The sequence below is a fragment of the Pseudopodoces humilis genome, chromosome 8 (assembly GCF_049639895.1).
Source record: "Pseudopodoces humilis isolate 2021_Gansu_Grassland_sample_001 chromosome 8, ASM4963989v1, whole genome shotgun sequence".
Classification (NCBI taxonomy): Eukaryota; Metazoa; Chordata; class Aves; order Passeriformes; family Paridae; genus Pseudopodoces; species Pseudopodoces humilis.
The window spans coordinates 4,685,559-4,705,000 of record NC_142207.1 but is presented as its reverse complement, the minus strand read 5'-3'; the positions used below and the strand labels follow the sequence as shown (position 1 = coordinate 4,705,000).

The following is a 19,442-nucleotide window of genomic DNA, read 5'->3' as shown; positions in this document are numbered from 1 at the left end:
AGTTTTATGGAAAAATGTGTGTCTAGTCCCATAAAACATGCAAGAATTAATGCCTCTTTTCAAGAAAAAAAAAATTAGTCTTGAATTTGTTTTTTGTTTAACCAATACTTCGCTACTATTGTATATGAAGATATAAATGCTTTTGTAAAATATTGACTACAAAGCTGCGATTTACATTAGCAGAAACCTATTTATCTATAATTACATCTCTACTACTCAATATGATAGTATTCCACCTTAAAAACCTTGTTATCAAAATCAAAATATTACTGTTTTACAAGCAGCATAATAATTCAATTTGACAGAGACGAAGAGTCCCTCAGCATTCTGACTGATAAAGATAAATTTACGTGGTTACTGCTACTATGACAAAAAAAATTTCCTTTTTTCTTTACAAAGCCCTTCTGCTGCTGTGGGAGTTTGCTTGCTTGCTCTTGGATTTCCTCCCTGGTTCAAGAGCTTTTCTAGCCAGGATGGGTTGGGATGTAAGGAACACATAAAAAGATCCAGTCATGTCCCACGTTAGGACAGCAATGAAGCTGGAATTAAGAAGGAAGTCCAAAAATGGTGAGCTAGGAAGTTGATAGAACAGAGAAAAGGGAATACAGCAATTAAACACTGATATTTTTTGTCTCTTTGCATTCAGAAGACCGTTCCAGGCAGAGCCTATGAGTTTAGAGAAGGGGAAAAAAAACAAAACAAAACAAAAACAATCAAAAATTTGCACTGAGAAATGCCATTGAGATAAGTCTTTTTATTTCCTGTACTCAGTCTGAGATTTAACTGTCCAGGACACAACTACTGCAGGGTAAATAAAAGAAGAAAAGACACCATGCCAGCTTTGCTAAGAACACGGTTTTGACCAATGTCAATGCAAGATCAATTGTGGAAGCTGGATGAGTAACAAAGCTTGAAAAATAGTAACATCACATCTTTGAACGACTAAAAAAATCCATTTGCGGCAATTATCAACCAGCTAAACAGTAGCTCTGGTGTCAAGAAGGATTAAGTGCAGATAACCTAACTTTGGAGGGAAATGCCACCAATTTAGGCTCTGTGCCATGGGAGCCTCAAAGTGACACAATACAATGTTGTGGTGACAATACTCAAACCCGTAGAACAATTCACAAGCCAAGTGGAAAAATCTGTACCCAAAAGATGCAGCAAAAGCAGATCCTTCACAACTGATATTTAGAATCCCCCTAAGAGAAGAAAGGCCCTCTTAGGGTTTCAGATTATATCTTAACTTTTGTACAAACACCATCGAGAACTGAGGTATAAACTTGATTATATGAGTCTTATTCATTAAAAAAAAGATAATACATTTGCAGTACACACCACAAAGGATGATACCCAAGTGATTGTGCTTGTTGGAGGTTGGATGAAGAGGTTTGAACTCCCCTTATCCTTCCACTAACCCTGATAACCATCAGAAAGGCTGTGCAGAACCAATAATCAGCAAAGAGATGGAGCTAAGGAGAGTAGCATAACAATAAAAGGGAGTTTCTGTACAGGCCTAAGTCTCCAAAGGAGTCTTGTCATTGCAGGGGACAGAAAAACTCTCTGAAAAAGGACCATAATCAGATAGCATCATTTCCTGCACTAAGTAAAAGTCTGTACTGTACTAGGAAATCACTATATTGAGGCTGTATCAAATCTTGGATCAAGAGTTCTGTAAGCTCAGGGACACCAGAATGAGGACTAAAAGTATGGACTGTTGCAAAGAAAGCATTTCCTGCATCATGGAGCATGAACATCCAAAAAATAATTGGAGTTGGGCTTAAAATATGGAAAAGCACATGGAAATTAAAACAAAATGTAAACAGGAAAACATGAAAATCCCAACAGACACTGAGGAAAACTCAGGAAATATGTAGCCTGACATATAGGACAGAGATGGACCAAGAATGACCCAAGTGAATCAAACCTGGCTCCCTCTGGAGCATCACCAATTCCAGAGCAACAGCCTGTGCTGGACCATGTGTGAGACAACATTCACAATTCACATCTCACCTGGAAGAATATGAAATGACTTATGAATATGACATGAATAACATGGTGATGAGGTCCAATAAAAATGACATTTCCAGAACAGCAAAGAGGAGGTCTGTTTTGAAGAACTGCAGGACCTTAGGAGACTGAGTGACTGGACAGTGAAAAGAGATGAGAACTTCAAATTGTAAAAACACTTAATGAGGAAAATATCCTAGTTTTGTATATTTACTCATCATGCTGTCTAGAGCACTTAAGAATAAGTTATTGACACTGCTGAAAAAAATAAAAATACTTAAAGCCAGAACCAAGAAAGCCCACCTTTGGACAAAGTAAAAAAGTTCATTATCCCAAAACCAGCATTTGACCAGTCTTCTCAGAAATGACGGGACAGCAATGCAAGGTCAGCCAGAGCTTGAGAAGTCCACACACAGGAAAAGTGTTCTGTGGTACTCTCCTGGGACGTTCTTCTCACCTCCCATTTGGGCTCCCATGACTGATTCAGGGGCTCTGAACACTACAAAAGAGCCATGTGAGGTATAAATGACCTTTGACATGAAACCTTCTCCTTTCTGTGCATCTTCAAGGCACATGGGCTGTCTATCACAGGAGAACAAACAAACCCACGTTCTGCAACTGTGTGACAGCTCTTAGTGCCTGTCTGGAGGCAAGTTTGGGGCAGACTATGTAGGAATAAACACTTTCCCCCAGATCTTCACAGTTTTGCTCCTGCAGAGTAAGCCAAACTTTGATTTCCATGAATATTCATGGAAATTCACAGGAATTGCTGACAGGAACACCATCTCCAGTGCTTGGTGTTTCCTTCAGTGACTGAGCCTAATCCATGCCAAGGGAAATTACTGCAGCTACTCTGAACACAGCAGTGCTTATGGATAATCACTCCTGAGAAGTGGTTTAGGCCAGGAGGTGGAGGAGCCATTAGGGGGACAAAAACCAGGGAAGGAAACGAGAATGTACCCAAACAGACCCTCCTGGATCATGGTCAAATTCCCTGGGCTCCCTGTCTGATGTTCTTCACTGCACTCACATCCCAAAAATGGGAGTTCCAAAAAGCCTGCCTTGTGCTCAGCAGATCGAGTAGAAGGTTCAGGGTCCCACAAGCAGAGATGCAAACCCCTTTCCCTCCAGAGACTCCAGCCCTTCCACACCCACCCCCTGCTCCCAACCTTGGCAGGTAAAAACTGAATTACTACAGAGGAAACAAGATGTTTCTTTTAATCCAGAGCGGTCCTGTCCAAACAGAGCTGCCAAGGGAAAAGCCTGTGGCCCTTCCCAGGTTAGGAGTGATCAGCTGTGGCACAAACACGGGTGGCAAAGCTGAGCACAGGCACTGCAGCGTTGGTTGTGGTGTGCTGAGATAACCGAGTGCCAAGAAAACCTGAATCAAACGCCAGCCAAGCAGAAAATATCATGCTCTTGAAGTATCATCCCAGAAGAGATTTTGCTATATTCTGCAGAAGAATAGCAGCTAAAACCCAGGCTGTGCTGCCTGGTGCTGGTTTGTAGAGCGTGAAAGGTGCTTGGTGCTTGTAATGATGAAGACACAAAATGCCTCCTGAGGAAGAAGGGGATTCTTGCATGCAGAGGATGCTGCTCTGACCACCTCTCAGCTGTCACACACAAAAGCTTTAATGTAAGTTTGCACATCATGGCTTTGAAAGGGCAGAAAATTGGGAGGTTTTCTACATCCATATCATTAGAAAGATTTTTCGTTAGTTTGGGCCTAGAGATATGAGTTTAAAGAAATGGTTGTTCCTGAAAGTCTCACTGTACTTACCAAAGTGGGCTGTGAGCTCATTGTGAGGAGGAGCATCCCTGTTACCATGGACAGAGCTTGCACAAGCCTTCTTCATAGAAGAATCACCCCTGAAAGCCCATCTGGCTCCAATACTGCCTGCATAAATCTTTCCCAAGAGGAAGATTCCCAGCTTCCCTGCTTCTCTTCCAAAAACTTCTTTTTAAGACAAAGATGAAACAACATGACAATGCCTGGCCTTGGCTGATACCAAAATGCCTGTGCTGATATCTCTCTGCATGCAGAAAGCTGTCCTTGTGTAAGGGGATAAAACTAACAAACAAACCCTGAGATAATAAAAAATTCAAGAGGGAAATTAGCCTAATTACTAAGCACAAGGGAGCATCTCTGGAGCTGCATCCTGTTCTCCCAGAGCAAAAAACATCCAAGTGCAGGATCAGCCTCTCCTCAGCCTTCCCCCGCTGCAGAGTAAGACTTGGACCAAGTTACCAAGTGCTTCAAAGGACCTGATTCCATCCATCTGGGACACATCCTCACCAAACTGAAGTCACATTGGACTCATCTGAGTGTGATTGATAGAAACTAAAGGACTGTAATTTCCTTTCTTTTGTGAATCCAAAGCTTATGTTCAGTACCTGGAGCTGGTGCTGTATGACCCATCATGAAAACGAAGTCATTTTCATAGTCCCTGCTTTCCTAGATATAGACTTTCATCTTTAAAGATGATCTATATTCTTTGTTCCTAACTACAAGACTTACTTGCCTTCACTGAAGCAAACACTTTGAATAAATCCACTTCAAGCAGTCCCAATCACTTTGTATAACTGACTTTTCTAGCACTTTTTGTATCAAATGCAGATTTTTTTTTCACTAACAAAATGATTAGAAGATTGTAACAAAAAAGATATATTCCACGAACACTGCTAAGAAAACTTTTTATGGTCTTTTTTCTTTTTTTTTTTCCTTAGTACTTTAGGAATAACCAATTTCACAAAACACAAACACAACACAAACACAAAGAAAGGGTTCTTATGAAGTACTGAATGTACAATTTTATGTGAATCACCCATGGCCATGACCATTAATTTGTCTTGAGCTGGCAGAAATGCAATTACAGTTGAAAACATTTTCCTAGACAAAGAGTTACAAAATTAATTTGCCTCATCAGGTGTAGTGCTGTATGATGAAGAGAAAACAGCAGAGATGACCTAATAGGTAACAGAAGGTGGAGTGAAGAAAAGGAAGAATTTAAAATTAAAACTCTGTTTTGCAGCAGCCACAATAATACCAGGTGGAGCAACATGAGATTCCTGCCATGTCCTAGCAGGAATAACTCATGGGGTGTCTAGAAGATCCTAATTAGGTGGACAAAAGCAAGTTTCATGCTGCCTCTTCCTCTGAGGAGACATGCCCAGACTGTGGGGATTGCTGCTGCTCCACTGAACAACACAACACAAGTGTCTGTGGATGTGTGTGCTTGGGAAAAAACACTCCCACAGCTAAATCTGCAGGATTTTGTCAGGCAGAGCTCCCAGCAAGGTTTTGGGTTTTTTTAAGTCCCTGAGCACCATTTCCCAAATCGAAATCAAAGAAGTCAAAGCAAGTATCTGCAGTCAGCTCATGTCCAAGGGAATTATTATTCTTCATCTAAACAAGATTGAATGATTACCATGAAGTTTGAGAAGAACATTAGAGACCACAAGCTGGTGTGTGCTGGCACTATGAAAAATGAGCAGCTCATTAATTCCAGGCACTGTATTCATTTCAAACCCATCCCAGGGCCTCGATTTTGCAAACAGATGCAGTGATGCGGAACTGGACAGCACAGGATCAGAAATGCTCTTGTCATGCAGGGAACAGAGGGACAGGAATGCAGGGGAAGGGGTGGCACAAGCCACAGTGCTCAGGTCCACCCTGATGGTGCAAACAAGTGACAGAACACGCACACACAGTTCAATACAAAGCACATTTTGCCCAGGACTGTGGTTAATTTGATTTTTCTTGCTAAAAGGAAAACAAAATATCAATGGCTGGGTGAATTGGAAATGAACAATGAAATAATGCCACTGTGATCTTTAGGGTACTTTGATATCTAAAGTATAAAAAGCCCTCTAAAATACACTTAAAATCCCTCTGAAAAAAACCCACAACTGAATAGAGGAAACAAGAAGAAAGAAAAAAAAAAAATCCTGCAAACAAATATATTTATGTCTAGGATAAGGTGTTCACTAAAAGTAGAATACACACAATGAGTGATGAATGGAAAGACCCCCAAAATCCTAATCCTGTTTTTAGAGATATTTTTTAAAATTCAAATAATTATTCTAAGACATATAAAATTAGAAAAATATGTTAAAAAACCCAACTCTTGCCCTGCATCAATGAGCACAACTGACAACAGCTACCTTGATAGTCCAAAGCACAATCTCAATGAAGAATTTATCACTTTTGCACCTCAAAGAGTTATAATCAAATTTGTGATTTGAATATTTCTGAACCTGTGGTCAGAGGGTTTGAGATCCTTTCAGAGATATTCTTTGATGCACATGTCATGTTAAAAAGATTTTTCCAAGGTTTAGATCAAATTTTAAACCATCTCTGTGAAAGACAAAGAAAATCCCTTTATTTTTTCCCTGCATGATATTTTGCAGTGTGTTCACATGCTAATGTTAATGCATTGAGAGGCTATCTGGAGCAGAGGCCAGAGAGTGCTAAAGGAATAAAGTAGGGATTTATTAAAAGACCCTTAAAGAACACATCTTGGGCAGCACAGGAGCACAGGCTCCACCCAAAATGGACAATGGGGCATGAGTTTTCACAATATTTTGTGTTTTGGTCCATTTCCATATTGGGATTAATTGTGCAATTACAGCTTCAGGTGATGAAGTCCCATCCTCCCACACTGCTCTCCTCAATTCACTGATTATACTTTTTTGGCCTGAAACTGCAATGGTGTCCTTGGTTCTCGGGCTGAAACAGGATTGTTTTGTCTGACTACACTGCGAGGAGACCTTGCTAACACTTTGTATGAAGTTCAGAGTTATATACCAATGTGGTACAGAATCTGGATAACAGGAAAACTAAAACTTAAGGCATCAATGTGTCTGTGGATGAATATCATCCTCATAAGGTTACTGTCCCAAAAATTGAAAAGCTGACTGAGGAATAATGTTGTAATGCAAAGTCTGATTCATGTGATGACTTTAGGGATTTTTAAATTTATTTCTATAATTTTTAAAAAATTTTTAAAATAGCAGTTTAAATATTTTTAAAATAGCAGTTTGTTTCCAGTAAGTCAGGAAATATTTTGGTTTTCTTTTAAGAACTGACATACCTGTGGTATTTGGCGTGCTAAATATGATTCTGTTTCATTGTTAGTATTGTCCCAATAGCAGAGAATGACTCTTGAGCTTTATGCAGCACTATTTTGCCAGAGAAAACGAAACCTTTTACTCTTCTTCCATTGCACTGCTGGATTTGTAACTTGCACACATTACAGTCAGTCTATAAAACCACACATCTTAAAAACCTTTGAAGAGATACAAACACTGCAGCTCAGGGTGAATAAATGAGAGAAAAAACGTAAAATCACTTCAGTGTGAGTTGCAATATTTAATTCCTCAGGTCTGTTTCCAACAGCGCCCAAGAGCACTTCTGCAGGCTCAGACACCAGTGCTCTGTAAAACACTGCCAAACACTTACTGTGAAGGTGCTGGGCGATGTTTATTGTCCACTCCCCTGGTAAGGTTCCAGCTCTGGAGATCTTGGAGCACTTGAGCTGGCTGGAGAGATCTCGTGCCTCGATCCAGCACAGGCTGTCCTCTCTGTAGCTGTAGTCCAGGCTCACCACTGCAGATCCCTTCACAGGGCTCCGGGCTGACATTCCGCTGCCATTGAGGTACAAAACCTCAATGGTTTCAGAGCTTGCGACCAGAAGAAGAGGTGGTCTATCAGCAGGCTCTGAAAACAAAGTGAAGAGAGTTTAAAGGATTAACAGGCTGTATATTTCATATTTATCTTTTCGGTTTTAATGTAGTTTTTAATGTTCTTACCTGCTCGTTTTAAGATATGTAATAAATTGGTTTTGTTTTTTATTTTTATAACTATCATATATTCCCAATTATTAGTCTATTTTATCCTGCTGTTGCAATGGTTCACATCATTAAAGAAAATTAATTACCTCAGCCCCACAGACTCTGTTTAATTCCAAGTATCATTATTGCAACATTTTTCATGCCTAAGTCATAAAATGAAATACAACTTATGCAAATTATCTCTATCCAGATTACTGGCATTTCAAAAAGAATTAAGGCCAGGAAAACCTGCAGAACTTATGAAGACTCATGAAATTGTAAGATGCTTTTCATATGAAAGTCTATAAAATAGGACAAAATCTGAGGAGTGAGTGCTGCTTAAAGAAATTTAAGAAAAAATCCAGTGCAGTGAAAACTTAAAGCATAGAAAATCTGCAGTTTCAGGCATATTTGAAAAAAAAAAAAATAAAAAATTGTGTTGCTACATCAGGAGCTCTCACCCCAATGTAATCTGCTTGTTTTCAAAGTAATGCATCAATGTTTGAACACTGCATTGACATACAGCACTTTCAATCAACATTCCACCTAATGGAATCTCAAATTTTCACTAAGCAGTTCCAGATGTCTAAATGGTGAAAAAGAATGGCATTAATAAAAGGATTTGACAAATGCTACTTCATCAGCAGGTTTGATTAGAGAGAAAAGAATACTTCAGTGAGTCTAATGCTCAGTGGTCTTGCTCAAAGCCACAGCAGTAGGTGTTCAATTCTGTGCCAATATTTGCTTTTATTTAAACGTCTTGAAAACTTATAGTGTCTATTCTTTCTAACATGGATTTCATTTACTCCTTATTTATTCCTTCTCATTACATAATTTATATTCTGTCTTGTTACACATCTCGTCCCTCTCCAGTAAATCCTACATGAACATTAGTAAATCCACACCTCTGCAGCTTTGCTTTTGGAACTCACTGCCTGTCCTCATCATCCTCACACTCACTTCCATCCATCCATCAGTCAGATCCAAACATTACTTTTCTTTGAATTTCAGAAGATATCCAAGAACTGCAGGGATTTAACTTTTTTTTGTAAAACAATCCCTTGTGGTGTAAGCCATGAGTGAAGCTCTCTAGTCTTGTTTGTTTTTTTCCTTTCTAAAAGATAAAGTAGTGTGGGGGGGTTCTCACTAAGCAATTTTTGTTTGAAACCTGCCAGGTGGGTCCCTTTGCAGTCAGTGCCTGTAAATCTCTCTTTCCCCCTGTTCTTAGCAACTTTTGCTACCCTTGAGAAGAAAGCCTGGTTTAAGAACTTCAGTCCCTATCACCCACTCACCCCAGACTTTCCAGACTGGTACAAAAGGAGTGTTTTCATCTGCATCCTGCTGAGTCTGGGGATTTATTTTTACATCCAGCAGCTCTGTGCTCAGCTTCTCTCTCCCCACAAAATAACACCACTGCCTACTTCTGGATTCAATCACTCTTTCCCCAGCTACCAGCAGTGTGAAAAGACCTTTATTATGATTTTTGCTCTTATACTTTGTGTTAAGCCAGATATTTCCACAGTCTGCACTATCTAAAGCCTCAAAGAGAAGGCAGCTCACAGGAGCTGTTTGCAGTTCCAAAGCCACCAGGTGGTTTAGGGCTGCAAGAGAGAACCAGATCTTTTCTTTGAACTGACCTATTGAAAACTGTAACGAGGATTTAATACCTCACTAAACTCCAGAAAAAGGTTGTATTTTGGTATTAGGGTCTAAGACATAAGGGAATACTTAAAAGGAATTAGCTTCAAACCTCTTGAGCAGCAGCTGTAATCAAACCTGGCTGCACACAAAGGTGCTGTAAGGACCTGTGGCACTGCCAAGAGGTTCTGCTCAGCAGGCAGCATTACACATTAAAAATACAGAATCTAGATTACTGGGCTTGAAATCGTATTTTTAAAGCATAAATACATTAAATAATTCCATGGATTAAAGCAGTTAATCATGGTTTTTCACAGTAGGGTAGATTACCTGCATCCTTCAGTGCTGCTCAGATAAAGGCTGATTTCATAATTTGAAAAAAAAAAAAAACATAATATATATATGGATAATAAAACTGTACAAAATATTAAAATTTCATACAAAAATATATAAATCAGCTTACTGTATAGCATAATGCAGAGGAAAACTAGGAGATACTAAAAAAAATCATGTCTTCACTCTCACAAAACTGCTTGTCTGTTCCTCGAAAACAGATTCTATACAGCTTAAAAGTTTAGTGGACAGATTTAGGGCGAGTTCCAGTGAGCTGACAGCAGCTTTTCAAACAAGTGGACTTCATGTGTGTTATTTTTTCCACAAGTTTTCATTTTTTTTTCATTTTTTTTTCATTTTATAGGAAAGATAAGAAGTGAATAGCTCTTTAATCCAGGGAAGTTTTATGATTCATCCTTCTTGACTAAAATGAAAGCATCCTCCTTTGAATTATGTTTAAGATAGAGTAGTGGAAAAGATGAAAGACTTGCATTTCCCTCCTACCTTATCTTGTCTAAAATACAGATCAATAAGTGATGCCACAACAAATCAGAAACGAAGGTGTTTTGCACTGCCAACAGACTTCTCATCTGAAAAAAACCCTCAGAAATGCTGGCATTTTCTATTTTTCCACCACAATGATATGAAAGGCATAAACTCCTGAATTCAGAGTTTACAAACAGCTTAAACCCCCTCTTCCTGGGGTATGCATTGTAAACCATAAGAATTTTGCTGTCACCAATATATGTATTGTATAAAAATCTGAAAAAAATACTGAGCTGTCCAATTGCTTTTCAACATTATTTTTGATGTTTAACCATAATGTACCTCACAAATGGGTTGTTTTATTTCTAAAGTTTTAAAACTTAGATTGGCGAGATTTTACAAGAAAATTGTGTTGCAAATCAGTTAAACAGGGCTGGTTTTTTGTTGTTTTTTTTTAAGGTTAGAATTATTTTTTTTCTTTAGTCATTATCAGTTAATCCCACTTCATCTATGTGACAAATCTTTCTTACCACACAGCATTTCTCTCTAGATTGGCTTTGGAGACATAAAATATAACAGGAACTTTTGTAAAACAGATGAATTTCTTTTCCTCAGCTAGATATTCCCAATTCTGTCATTCTCTTTCCTTAAATACTCTTCTCATCACATGCAGATTTTGCAATTTAGGCATAAAAACTTGGTAAACAAGTAAGTTCTTAAATTCTGTTCAGCAAAGCTATGTTTTGTCTCATTTTCACCTCAGAAGAAACCATTAACTGCCTCTTTTTTCACAAAAGAAAGTGTGCTTAAAAAGTCTGGGAAAAAACCCACAGTGAGCCCCCAGCTGTTTCGATACCTATTTTAACATCCTTCCCAAAGGGAATGTGAAGCTAAAACCTCTCAGTTCCAGAGTTATTTAATTGTGCTGAAGAAGAAAATGCAGAATTTAACGAGGGAGGGACCTCACCACCTTCCCAGGAGAGCGTGGGGCTGCCTGAAGGGCAGCAAGGAGCAGCCTCTGAGGAGTTTCAGCTCACTGTTCCACACCACACGTGCAGAGAGCCTTGAGAGGGGCTCTGAGCCACACAGGAGCTGATGGACCTGTGGGGTCACCACACTGTCCCCAGCACCGGGCAGGGCTCCTGGACACAACAAGAGTCACCTGCTCAGCATCTCCTGCTCCTCAGCATTCTGGAACCTCCCAGTTCATCTCCAGAGCCAGGCTGGGATGTGCTGGCTTGGTGTTTTGGGCTGTGTCGTTTCCAGGATCTCAGCATGGATGGTAATTCATACTCACAGCAGATCTTCTGGTATGAACGTGGAAAGCTCCTCAGAAAGCCCAGCCCACCCCTCTCCTGCTGCTTCTTATCTCCCACAGCTTTTCCACACGGAGCTGAATCTGCCTCGGCTCATTTTCTTCATCTGTTTGACAGCTACTTTTGCCAAATGTAGACAAAGCAGAGAGGTTGCCCTTTTTCCATCCTTAATTGCTTTAGGTTCTTTAAGGACAACAATTGATAAGTTTTCTAAGTGCTGGGTTTCTTTCTTCCTTGTGTACCTGCTTTGTTGTTTGGTTTTTTCCTTGGATTCTGTTCTTCTGATCCAAAGCTACCTTTTTTTTCAAAAAAAGTAATGGGCAACACTCATTTCTGTGCAGCACCATGACCCTGGTTTGTACTGTCCTACAGGGACTTCTTTGATTAATGAGTAGTGATTCCTTTCTGAAAATTCCAAAAAATGTGAAAACTTCTGTCAAATAAGCATGATAAAGTAGCAAAAAATACAGAGAAGTTACTTATTAATGTGATTTGTTTCATCTTGACACCAACAACTAACTAGAAAACTCAGTTGTTACCCAGTTTTCTGTGTGTAAAAAGGGAAACTAAAAGGGTCATCTCAAGCCCAACACTTGCACCATGAGGATTTCCTGATCTAGAACTGCATTTTCGATTTTCATGTAGTGGAGAAAGAATAATAAAATATAATTACTTTGCAAGGTCTTTCTTATCTCACAAGGCTTCACTGTGGATATTTAAAAATAAATGTCCATGTATGGATCAAGAAAAAACATATAAGCAGGAAAATACTCTTTAACTCCTAGTGGTGATCAAGGAAGTAATTTAGTAATGTCCCATAGGTGAGGAAGCCTCAGAACCAACACTAAACCTATTTCCTGATGGCGAAATTGTTACAAAAAGGAAGCCTTAAAAATATATACAATAAGCACAGCTTCATGCTCAGCTGCATATGCTTCAGCATTGTGGATATTCAAGAATTCCTTAAGGAACTTTTTTGGGTTTTTAATATAAAAGCATTGTTAATTCATTATGCTGAATAAGAAAACACTGTGTATTATATTGCCTCATTAAACACAATTGACTAATTTCCTCAAATACCCAATCCACTAGAAGTAATGAAAACACACACTAAGCAACAAAAAGCCTCATGTGAATATGTATATCAGGAAATTCACCTCTTGGGATGATGCAAGGACAAAGCAATCTCATGTTTTTTTTCATCCTAAGGGTACAATTACCTCATGATCATTTCCCCTGTCTCCATTGTCTTCCCAGAGTAAACAGACTTTTTTGTTTGTGTGAGGAAAATCTTTGATTTATTTATGAACAGGGAAACTGGGAACTCTTCTAATCTTGGCTGAATTGAGTATTTTGCTTTAATTAATAATATCCAGATAATAACTTTTAATATTTCCCTCGGAGTATTGTCTTAATAAGGGAAAAAGTTTTTTCTAAGCTTTTTGTGTAGCTCTTTGTAGAAGAGTGAAGGAAAGTTCATCTCACCTGTGCTCATCTCTGTCTTTTCATATGAATCCTCTAGGACCAAACCACGAAATATTTTCAGGAAGGTAAAGAGATGTTAAAACTTACTATTTTTGGCCTTGCAGGATTTGTTATCGGGCTGAAGTACATAACCCTCCACACAGCTGCAAGTGTAGGATCCATCTGTATTTACACACGTCTGGCTACAGCTTCCATACGTGTCACATTCATTCACATCTAAAGGGATATTAAAAAGATCTAGTTTAGTGATCAGGGAGAAAAAAAAAAAGAAAATCAATATAACTGAGAATTCTAAGAGAGATGTTTAAGTCATGAATCATTTTGGTGGGAGGCTTGCTGTTTTCCCCTTCTCAAACCATGAATTTATCAGGGATGTTGGCTGTTGAAATCACTCAAATAGCCAGAGAGAAGGGTAGGAGTTTTCAAGTTCAATAGCTCTTAATTTTTTAAAGATAAAACCTTCATTATTTCAAGTAGTCTTCAATGCCTACATCATGTTAGGGAGACATTTGGGTCCTTGTTAGTACTGGAGATCACTAGTTATCAGGATTGATGAATGGAGCAACATTTCAGGAGAGGAAGTAATTGATTACCCTTCTCAACCTATTTATGCTGGCAATGTCTTACAGTTCCTTAAATGAGCTGTCACCACTTCTCCATTAAACCACCATCCAACATCAAAAACTATATACTCCTCTAATAAATATAAAGAACATTTTTCTCAACTGGAGTGTACAAGGATAATACCATAAAATCAAGATATGCTATTTAACAGTGGTTGAGGGTTTAAGTAATAAATTGACATTCTAAAAAACCTGCTGTTTAAATTATTTCCTGAGATATATTTTTAATCACGAAACATGACAACCATAGAGAGCAAGAACTTATAATAAATTATATTTACGAAGAATCTGGCTCAGTACTTGTAGTTGGAGATAGGAATGATTGGTAGTGAGAGCATCCATGGAGCCATAGAACTCCAATATGATTATTAATAGAGAAAAAATAAAGCAAGAAACAAACACCTGGATAGAGAATGAAGAAGTCATATATTTTAAAAATGGAAGAGAACAGTCTACAGTTTAAGTCTACAGTTTCAGTCTGTATTAATTACTCCTAAATAAGGTTCTCAGTTAAGTTGTATGACCTTGGGAGGATTAATTTATCAAATTCTAATCTAGGTGTGACTTTATGGCTGTGAGGTGAAACACTACAAGTTTTAGAGGCTCTCCTGGTGGGGAGGTGTGGAGAGAGAGCAGCTCACACAACTCAGCTTTAGCTCTAGAACCACTCCAGTACAGCTGATCTTTCAGTAACTTCAGGAGAGCTGCTGCTGCTGGGTCACAGGAGCATTAGAGAGTCAGGAGGGAGATCCTGACTCTCATTTTAGGGGCACTCTTTCCCATTTTCTGCCCCAAAAGCTCACTCTTGTGCCTGACCAGCGCCCTCAAAGAAGGGTGAGGAGGCAATGGTGCTGTCCTGGTTGTCCACCAGCTCCCTGCCCTGAGAGCCAACAGGAAACCATCAGAACACCTGGATGTTAACGTTACACTGAATTTCTTGTTTACCTATGCAGCTTTTCCCGTCACTGCTTGTTTCATATCCATCCCTGCAGTAACACCACGTGCCGTTCCTGGTGATGGCACATTTGTACTGGCAATCCATCTGCTGGCACTTGGGCAGCAACTCTGTGAATGGTAACAGAGCAAGATGTCACTAAATATTTCTGTTATTCCTAGATCACAAACTCCAGAAACATTGAAATATATTTGAGTGCATGTCTCAGGGAGGAAACAGCACCACCAGTTATATTAGCTGGAAATATATCACACACACACCCTGTAAAGATCTTGTTATGAAAACTGCAGGTCAGCAAGTTAAACATTAGAAATCAGCATTTTATTTCTATCTAGAGTTGCTCACAAGTTTGTTATTGAGGTGTACTGTTGCTCTGCTTAAACATCCATTTTCTGCCTGTTAGTCATAACAATTATTGGGAAAAGAACCCAAACAAAACAAAAACAATCTTGAAGTGGTAACAGTTATAAAAAACTGAGATTATGACAAAATGTTTCAACATCTATGTCTTTATTATTCCTCATACCAATTGATTTTCTAACTTTTTTGAGCTTGTTTTGATTTAATGATGCACACAAAACCTTCACATCAAACAGTGGGAATACATTCTGCCTCAATATTTTAACACTGGACATGTAATGCTGGATAAACCCGTGGAGATTATATTTGTCCTTACTGCAGACATCCTTCATAGAATCTGTTTAAATACACACCATCAGCAAAAGGCATGATGAAAACTGAAGAAATCTTGTAGAAATACAGGCTGTAATGTTTTCCAGCATGAAACAGCACAAAACCAACAAAAACTGCTCCAAACACTTCACAGCCTCAAGATGTGTGCCATGTTTCAATAATTTTGCTGATCAAAAAAATCCCCACTATTTTAATGAGTAACAATTTTTCCCTTCAGGAAAATTTAAAAAAAAAGATTGAGAAACCCAGCTTAAGGAGGTGCTCTGAGGGTATTTTTCAAAACTATGCAGATGGATCAGAAAATAACCTGCAAATGGACAGAGAAATTTCTGCTACAGGGCTGGCTTTAAGTAACTGGGTATGACCTAAGGAAAAAGAGAAATCTGTATCTAATATGTGATTAGTTTTAATTTGTCTGATCATTATTCATGGAGTTCTACTTGGGACTGGAATGAACATGAATATGAAGAAGAGTCTCTATCAGCATCTGAGCCCTGGAGCTTCCATTCTGGAGCGACTGCCGCTGTCAAAATAAAGCTGAAATTTTGGGAGAAAAGTGGATGTGGCTGGCACACAAAGGTACAACTTATTCTAATGCAACTATTCTAAAAAGAAAGTGGTTTCACACTATTATCTCAGGGCATTCCCTAGAACTCTGTGCCACTCAATCTACAGACAGCCCAGAGGTCGACAGACCACACACTGTCTAAATCTGCCCATTTTCCCAGTGGTTTCTGGTATATTTCTCTGCCTTTTGGGCCCCTGTGCATAGGAAGATAACATATTTTTTTTGGCTGTAGTTGCTTTGTTGGTTTCCTGTCCTTAGTCCAGTCCTTGAATCTGCTGCACCTTTCCAGAACTAGTCCCACACAGAGGGTAAACTGAGGAACTTCCCTAAAGGTGCCCTAAAATGGTTCTGCACACCAAGGAGCTGGAGCCAGACGAGGTAGCATCTGTTTATTTAATGTGTCTATCTGAACAAAATCAACACACACATCTCATTTTCTAAGCAAACATGGATCAACCATCCTCTACCACCTATAATTTTCTTCCTCCAGTATTTGTCTGGTGCTACACAGCCAGGAGCTGCTACTGGATGGGAGCTGCTTGACTCACAAACAGGACTTGGTTTGTTTGCACTCTTTCCTTAATGGGTGCAGACAGCCAGCAGCTTGAACCAGAACAGACCTGCACACAGCCAGGAAAGCTGGAGAACAGTGACAATTAATTGGAAAGTGAGGCCAGTTTAGGGAAAAAAACAAACTAAAAAATCCCCAACAAACTAACCAAAAACAAACTGACCAAACAAAAAAACCCCAACAGTCCATCTGCTGATTTTTTTTCACAAAAACTTTTGCATTTCATTGATTTTAAGTTATTGCAGTATCATGTGTGTGGCTTTTTACACAAAATGGTTGCATTTCCCTTACAAAACCAGTAAAGAACCACTGTTAGCTGCCATGTTTCTGACTTCAGACTGACATTTCCCCCTGCTACTCTAAATTATTAATCAAATAATTTCAAATATATTTTGTTTTCTTATTATGACAGACACTTTCTGGCCCCAGAAAGTTTTGCTCTGTTGCTGATCTTCTAACCCTGCCAGGGGAACCCATAAGTGAAAATACAATAACAATACAATAACAGTTAAGGGAAAGAATAGATAGACTATAAAAAAACAGAATAGAATAAAATAGAATAGATTAGGAAAGAATATTTCATTTGAAAGGGACCTACAATGATCATTTAGTCCAACAGCCTGAGCCCTTCGGGACTGACCAAGAGTTAGGGCAAATTATTAAGGCCTCTTCCAGATGCCTTTAATAAATAAAACATTAAACAGTAAAATAGAAAATGTATTTTCTACTTTGCCAGCTAGTTTGTAATAGCTGTAATACTCGATTCTGAAAACCTCTGGAAGAAAACAGAGTTTGACTGCCTCTGGCAATGTTTGAAATATTGAAGGACAAGCTATGGAAGACAGTGTATACATTTAAGGCTTGGTTAGATTTGTAACAGGTTTCTTGGGAAGTGAGAAGGCAAAGAAAAATCATGAAGCAGAACACTGATATTTTTAATGCTCCAGATAGGACCTTTAAAGAGATAAAAGCCAAGGGACTGTCATTTCTTGTCTTTTCTAAAATTCTGCACCCACTTTGATCTCCCCTTCTCAGCAAGAACTGGTTTACAAAGTACACAGGCAGTGAGGAATGAGCATCACTGAGCTTTCCACTTTCATCACAGCTACAGAAAGCTCAGAGTTGGACAAAGCCTGGTATTTCTACTGCAAGATTTAAAGGAAGGAGTTGCACCGAAGGAAACAACAGGAGAGAGCTTTACAGCTCTCTGGCAGACCCCCAGCTCAAGACAAGGAGCTGCAGAGCAAGTTGGGAGATTTGCAGAAATACGGGGTAGCAGCAGCAGCTGCTGTGAGTGTCTTTAGGATGATCTACTTTCCCCAAGCCTGGGGAGTAGTGACAATTCATTCAGCTCTGATTTAGGTCATTGTGTTCAGTGTTTTCTTTATTCCACAGGAGACATGAAGGGCAGCATTTTTTACTTCCCTACATCTCCATGAACTCTCTGAAGTTGCGATCCAGGTCTGCCACAAAAGCCACCCTGCTTTCTCAAAGACACCCATGCCAATCTTATGCTCCCTGACTTTCATGCTGCTCTAACTCCCAGGCATCTGGTCCCACATGAGAGTAGTCAGTCAGGGAAAGATGCTGCTGATCTCATCTCCCCTAAAGTGATACCTTTGACAATGACTCAGAGGAGCTGTAAGCTTCCCGGACAAACTGCTCCCGCAGGAATTCGCTGTAATAAAATCCTGCCTTCATTTATTCCTTCTGTGCTCAATGAAACACACTGCTTATCACAGTTCATTCAGGATGAATGATATAAGGAACTAACTTCTCCTGAATGGCTTTTTAATGAAAGGTTTAAGCAATTGATCTGACTATCCTTTTTGTCAGTTCCTCCTGAGCTGACATGAGGTTCACAAAGGGTTCACACCAAGTTCTCATGCTCAGATATTTTGGCTGTTTCTGTGAAGGGGAAAAGCAGTTCAGCTTCGAGTTTCTGAACACAGAATTTATTTATTTGTGGGCTATTGTCAAAAAAGATAGAACAGATTTACCAATATACCTGTTAGCTTTTTCTTTCCCTACAAGAAAAACAACCAAGGCCAGGTTGCATGGGGCCATGAGCAGCCTCACCTGGTGGAAGATGTCCCAGGCCTTGGCAGGGGGGGTGTGGATGAGATGAGGAATGAGATGATCTTTAAGGTCACTTCCAACCCAAACCTTTCTGTGATTCTGTACGATCATACGAAGGCAGACTTGAGGCACACACAGCAAAATGTATTTAGCTGCCATTATTTCTATACCTCCTGCATGACAGGAAAGCATTTTGGCTGCAGTGGGTTCCCAGCTATGTTTTCTATGTACTTCTGTAATATATAAATCCTGTCCTGCTCTTTCTATAATGACAATATGTACTGGAGAGTACTGCCAACCTTTCAGGACTCTGTGAATTAAAATTTACTTATTATGTAATGTTGATAAACATCAGAAATACAGAGCTGGTGCAAATCAAAGAAACTGGCTGAAGTTAACATGTTGAAAGTGCCAGAAAATACACCAGGGGGATAAAAGCAGAGCTGCTGTTGTCAGTTCAGGACTTCCCAATTTGAAACAACAAAGGATCCTTGTCACATAGTTCATCAGGGAGTGACCAGGAGCTACCAGTGCAGTGTTTCCTGGGAAAAGGGGAAATGCATCACTGAGAGCATTGGGAGAAGCGTTTCCCAGAGAGGAAGTGCTGATGTCAAGCCCCAGGATGCTCCTGAGTGCTTTCCTTCCAGGAGGCAGCTGCTGGCAGCTGTGCACACCCCGATGGATAGGTGGAGAATTAGCTCAGCTTTAAGCAGAATCACAGCCTGAGGGATTAGCAGGGGAAGGGAGAGCTGCAATCTGAGGGGAGACTGCAAATTTTCGTCTTGATTGGTGCCAGGGGATGAAAATGAAGAGGAATTATGACTGCTGTCTATGAATATATCAGAGGATCAAC

At 39.4% G+C, this 19,442-nt stretch overlaps 1 protein-coding gene across 1 annotated transcript in view; it reads right to left on the bottom strand.

The window, feature by feature from the left end:
• Positions 1-19,442, bottom strand: part of LRP1B (LDL receptor related protein 1B) — a 714,787-nt gene that overhangs the window by 277,013 nt on the left and 418,332 nt on the right. The window contains exons 6-8 of the mRNA XM_088058617.1: positions 14,669-14,788; positions 13,188-13,316; positions 7,472-7,729 (exon numbers count right to left, since the gene is read on the bottom strand). Coding sequence (XP_087914743.1) covers positions 7,472-7,729; positions 13,188-13,316; positions 14,669-14,788 — 507 coding nt within the window. The remainder of the gene's footprint in view (positions 1-7,471; positions 7,730-13,187; positions 13,317-14,668; positions 14,789-19,442) is intronic.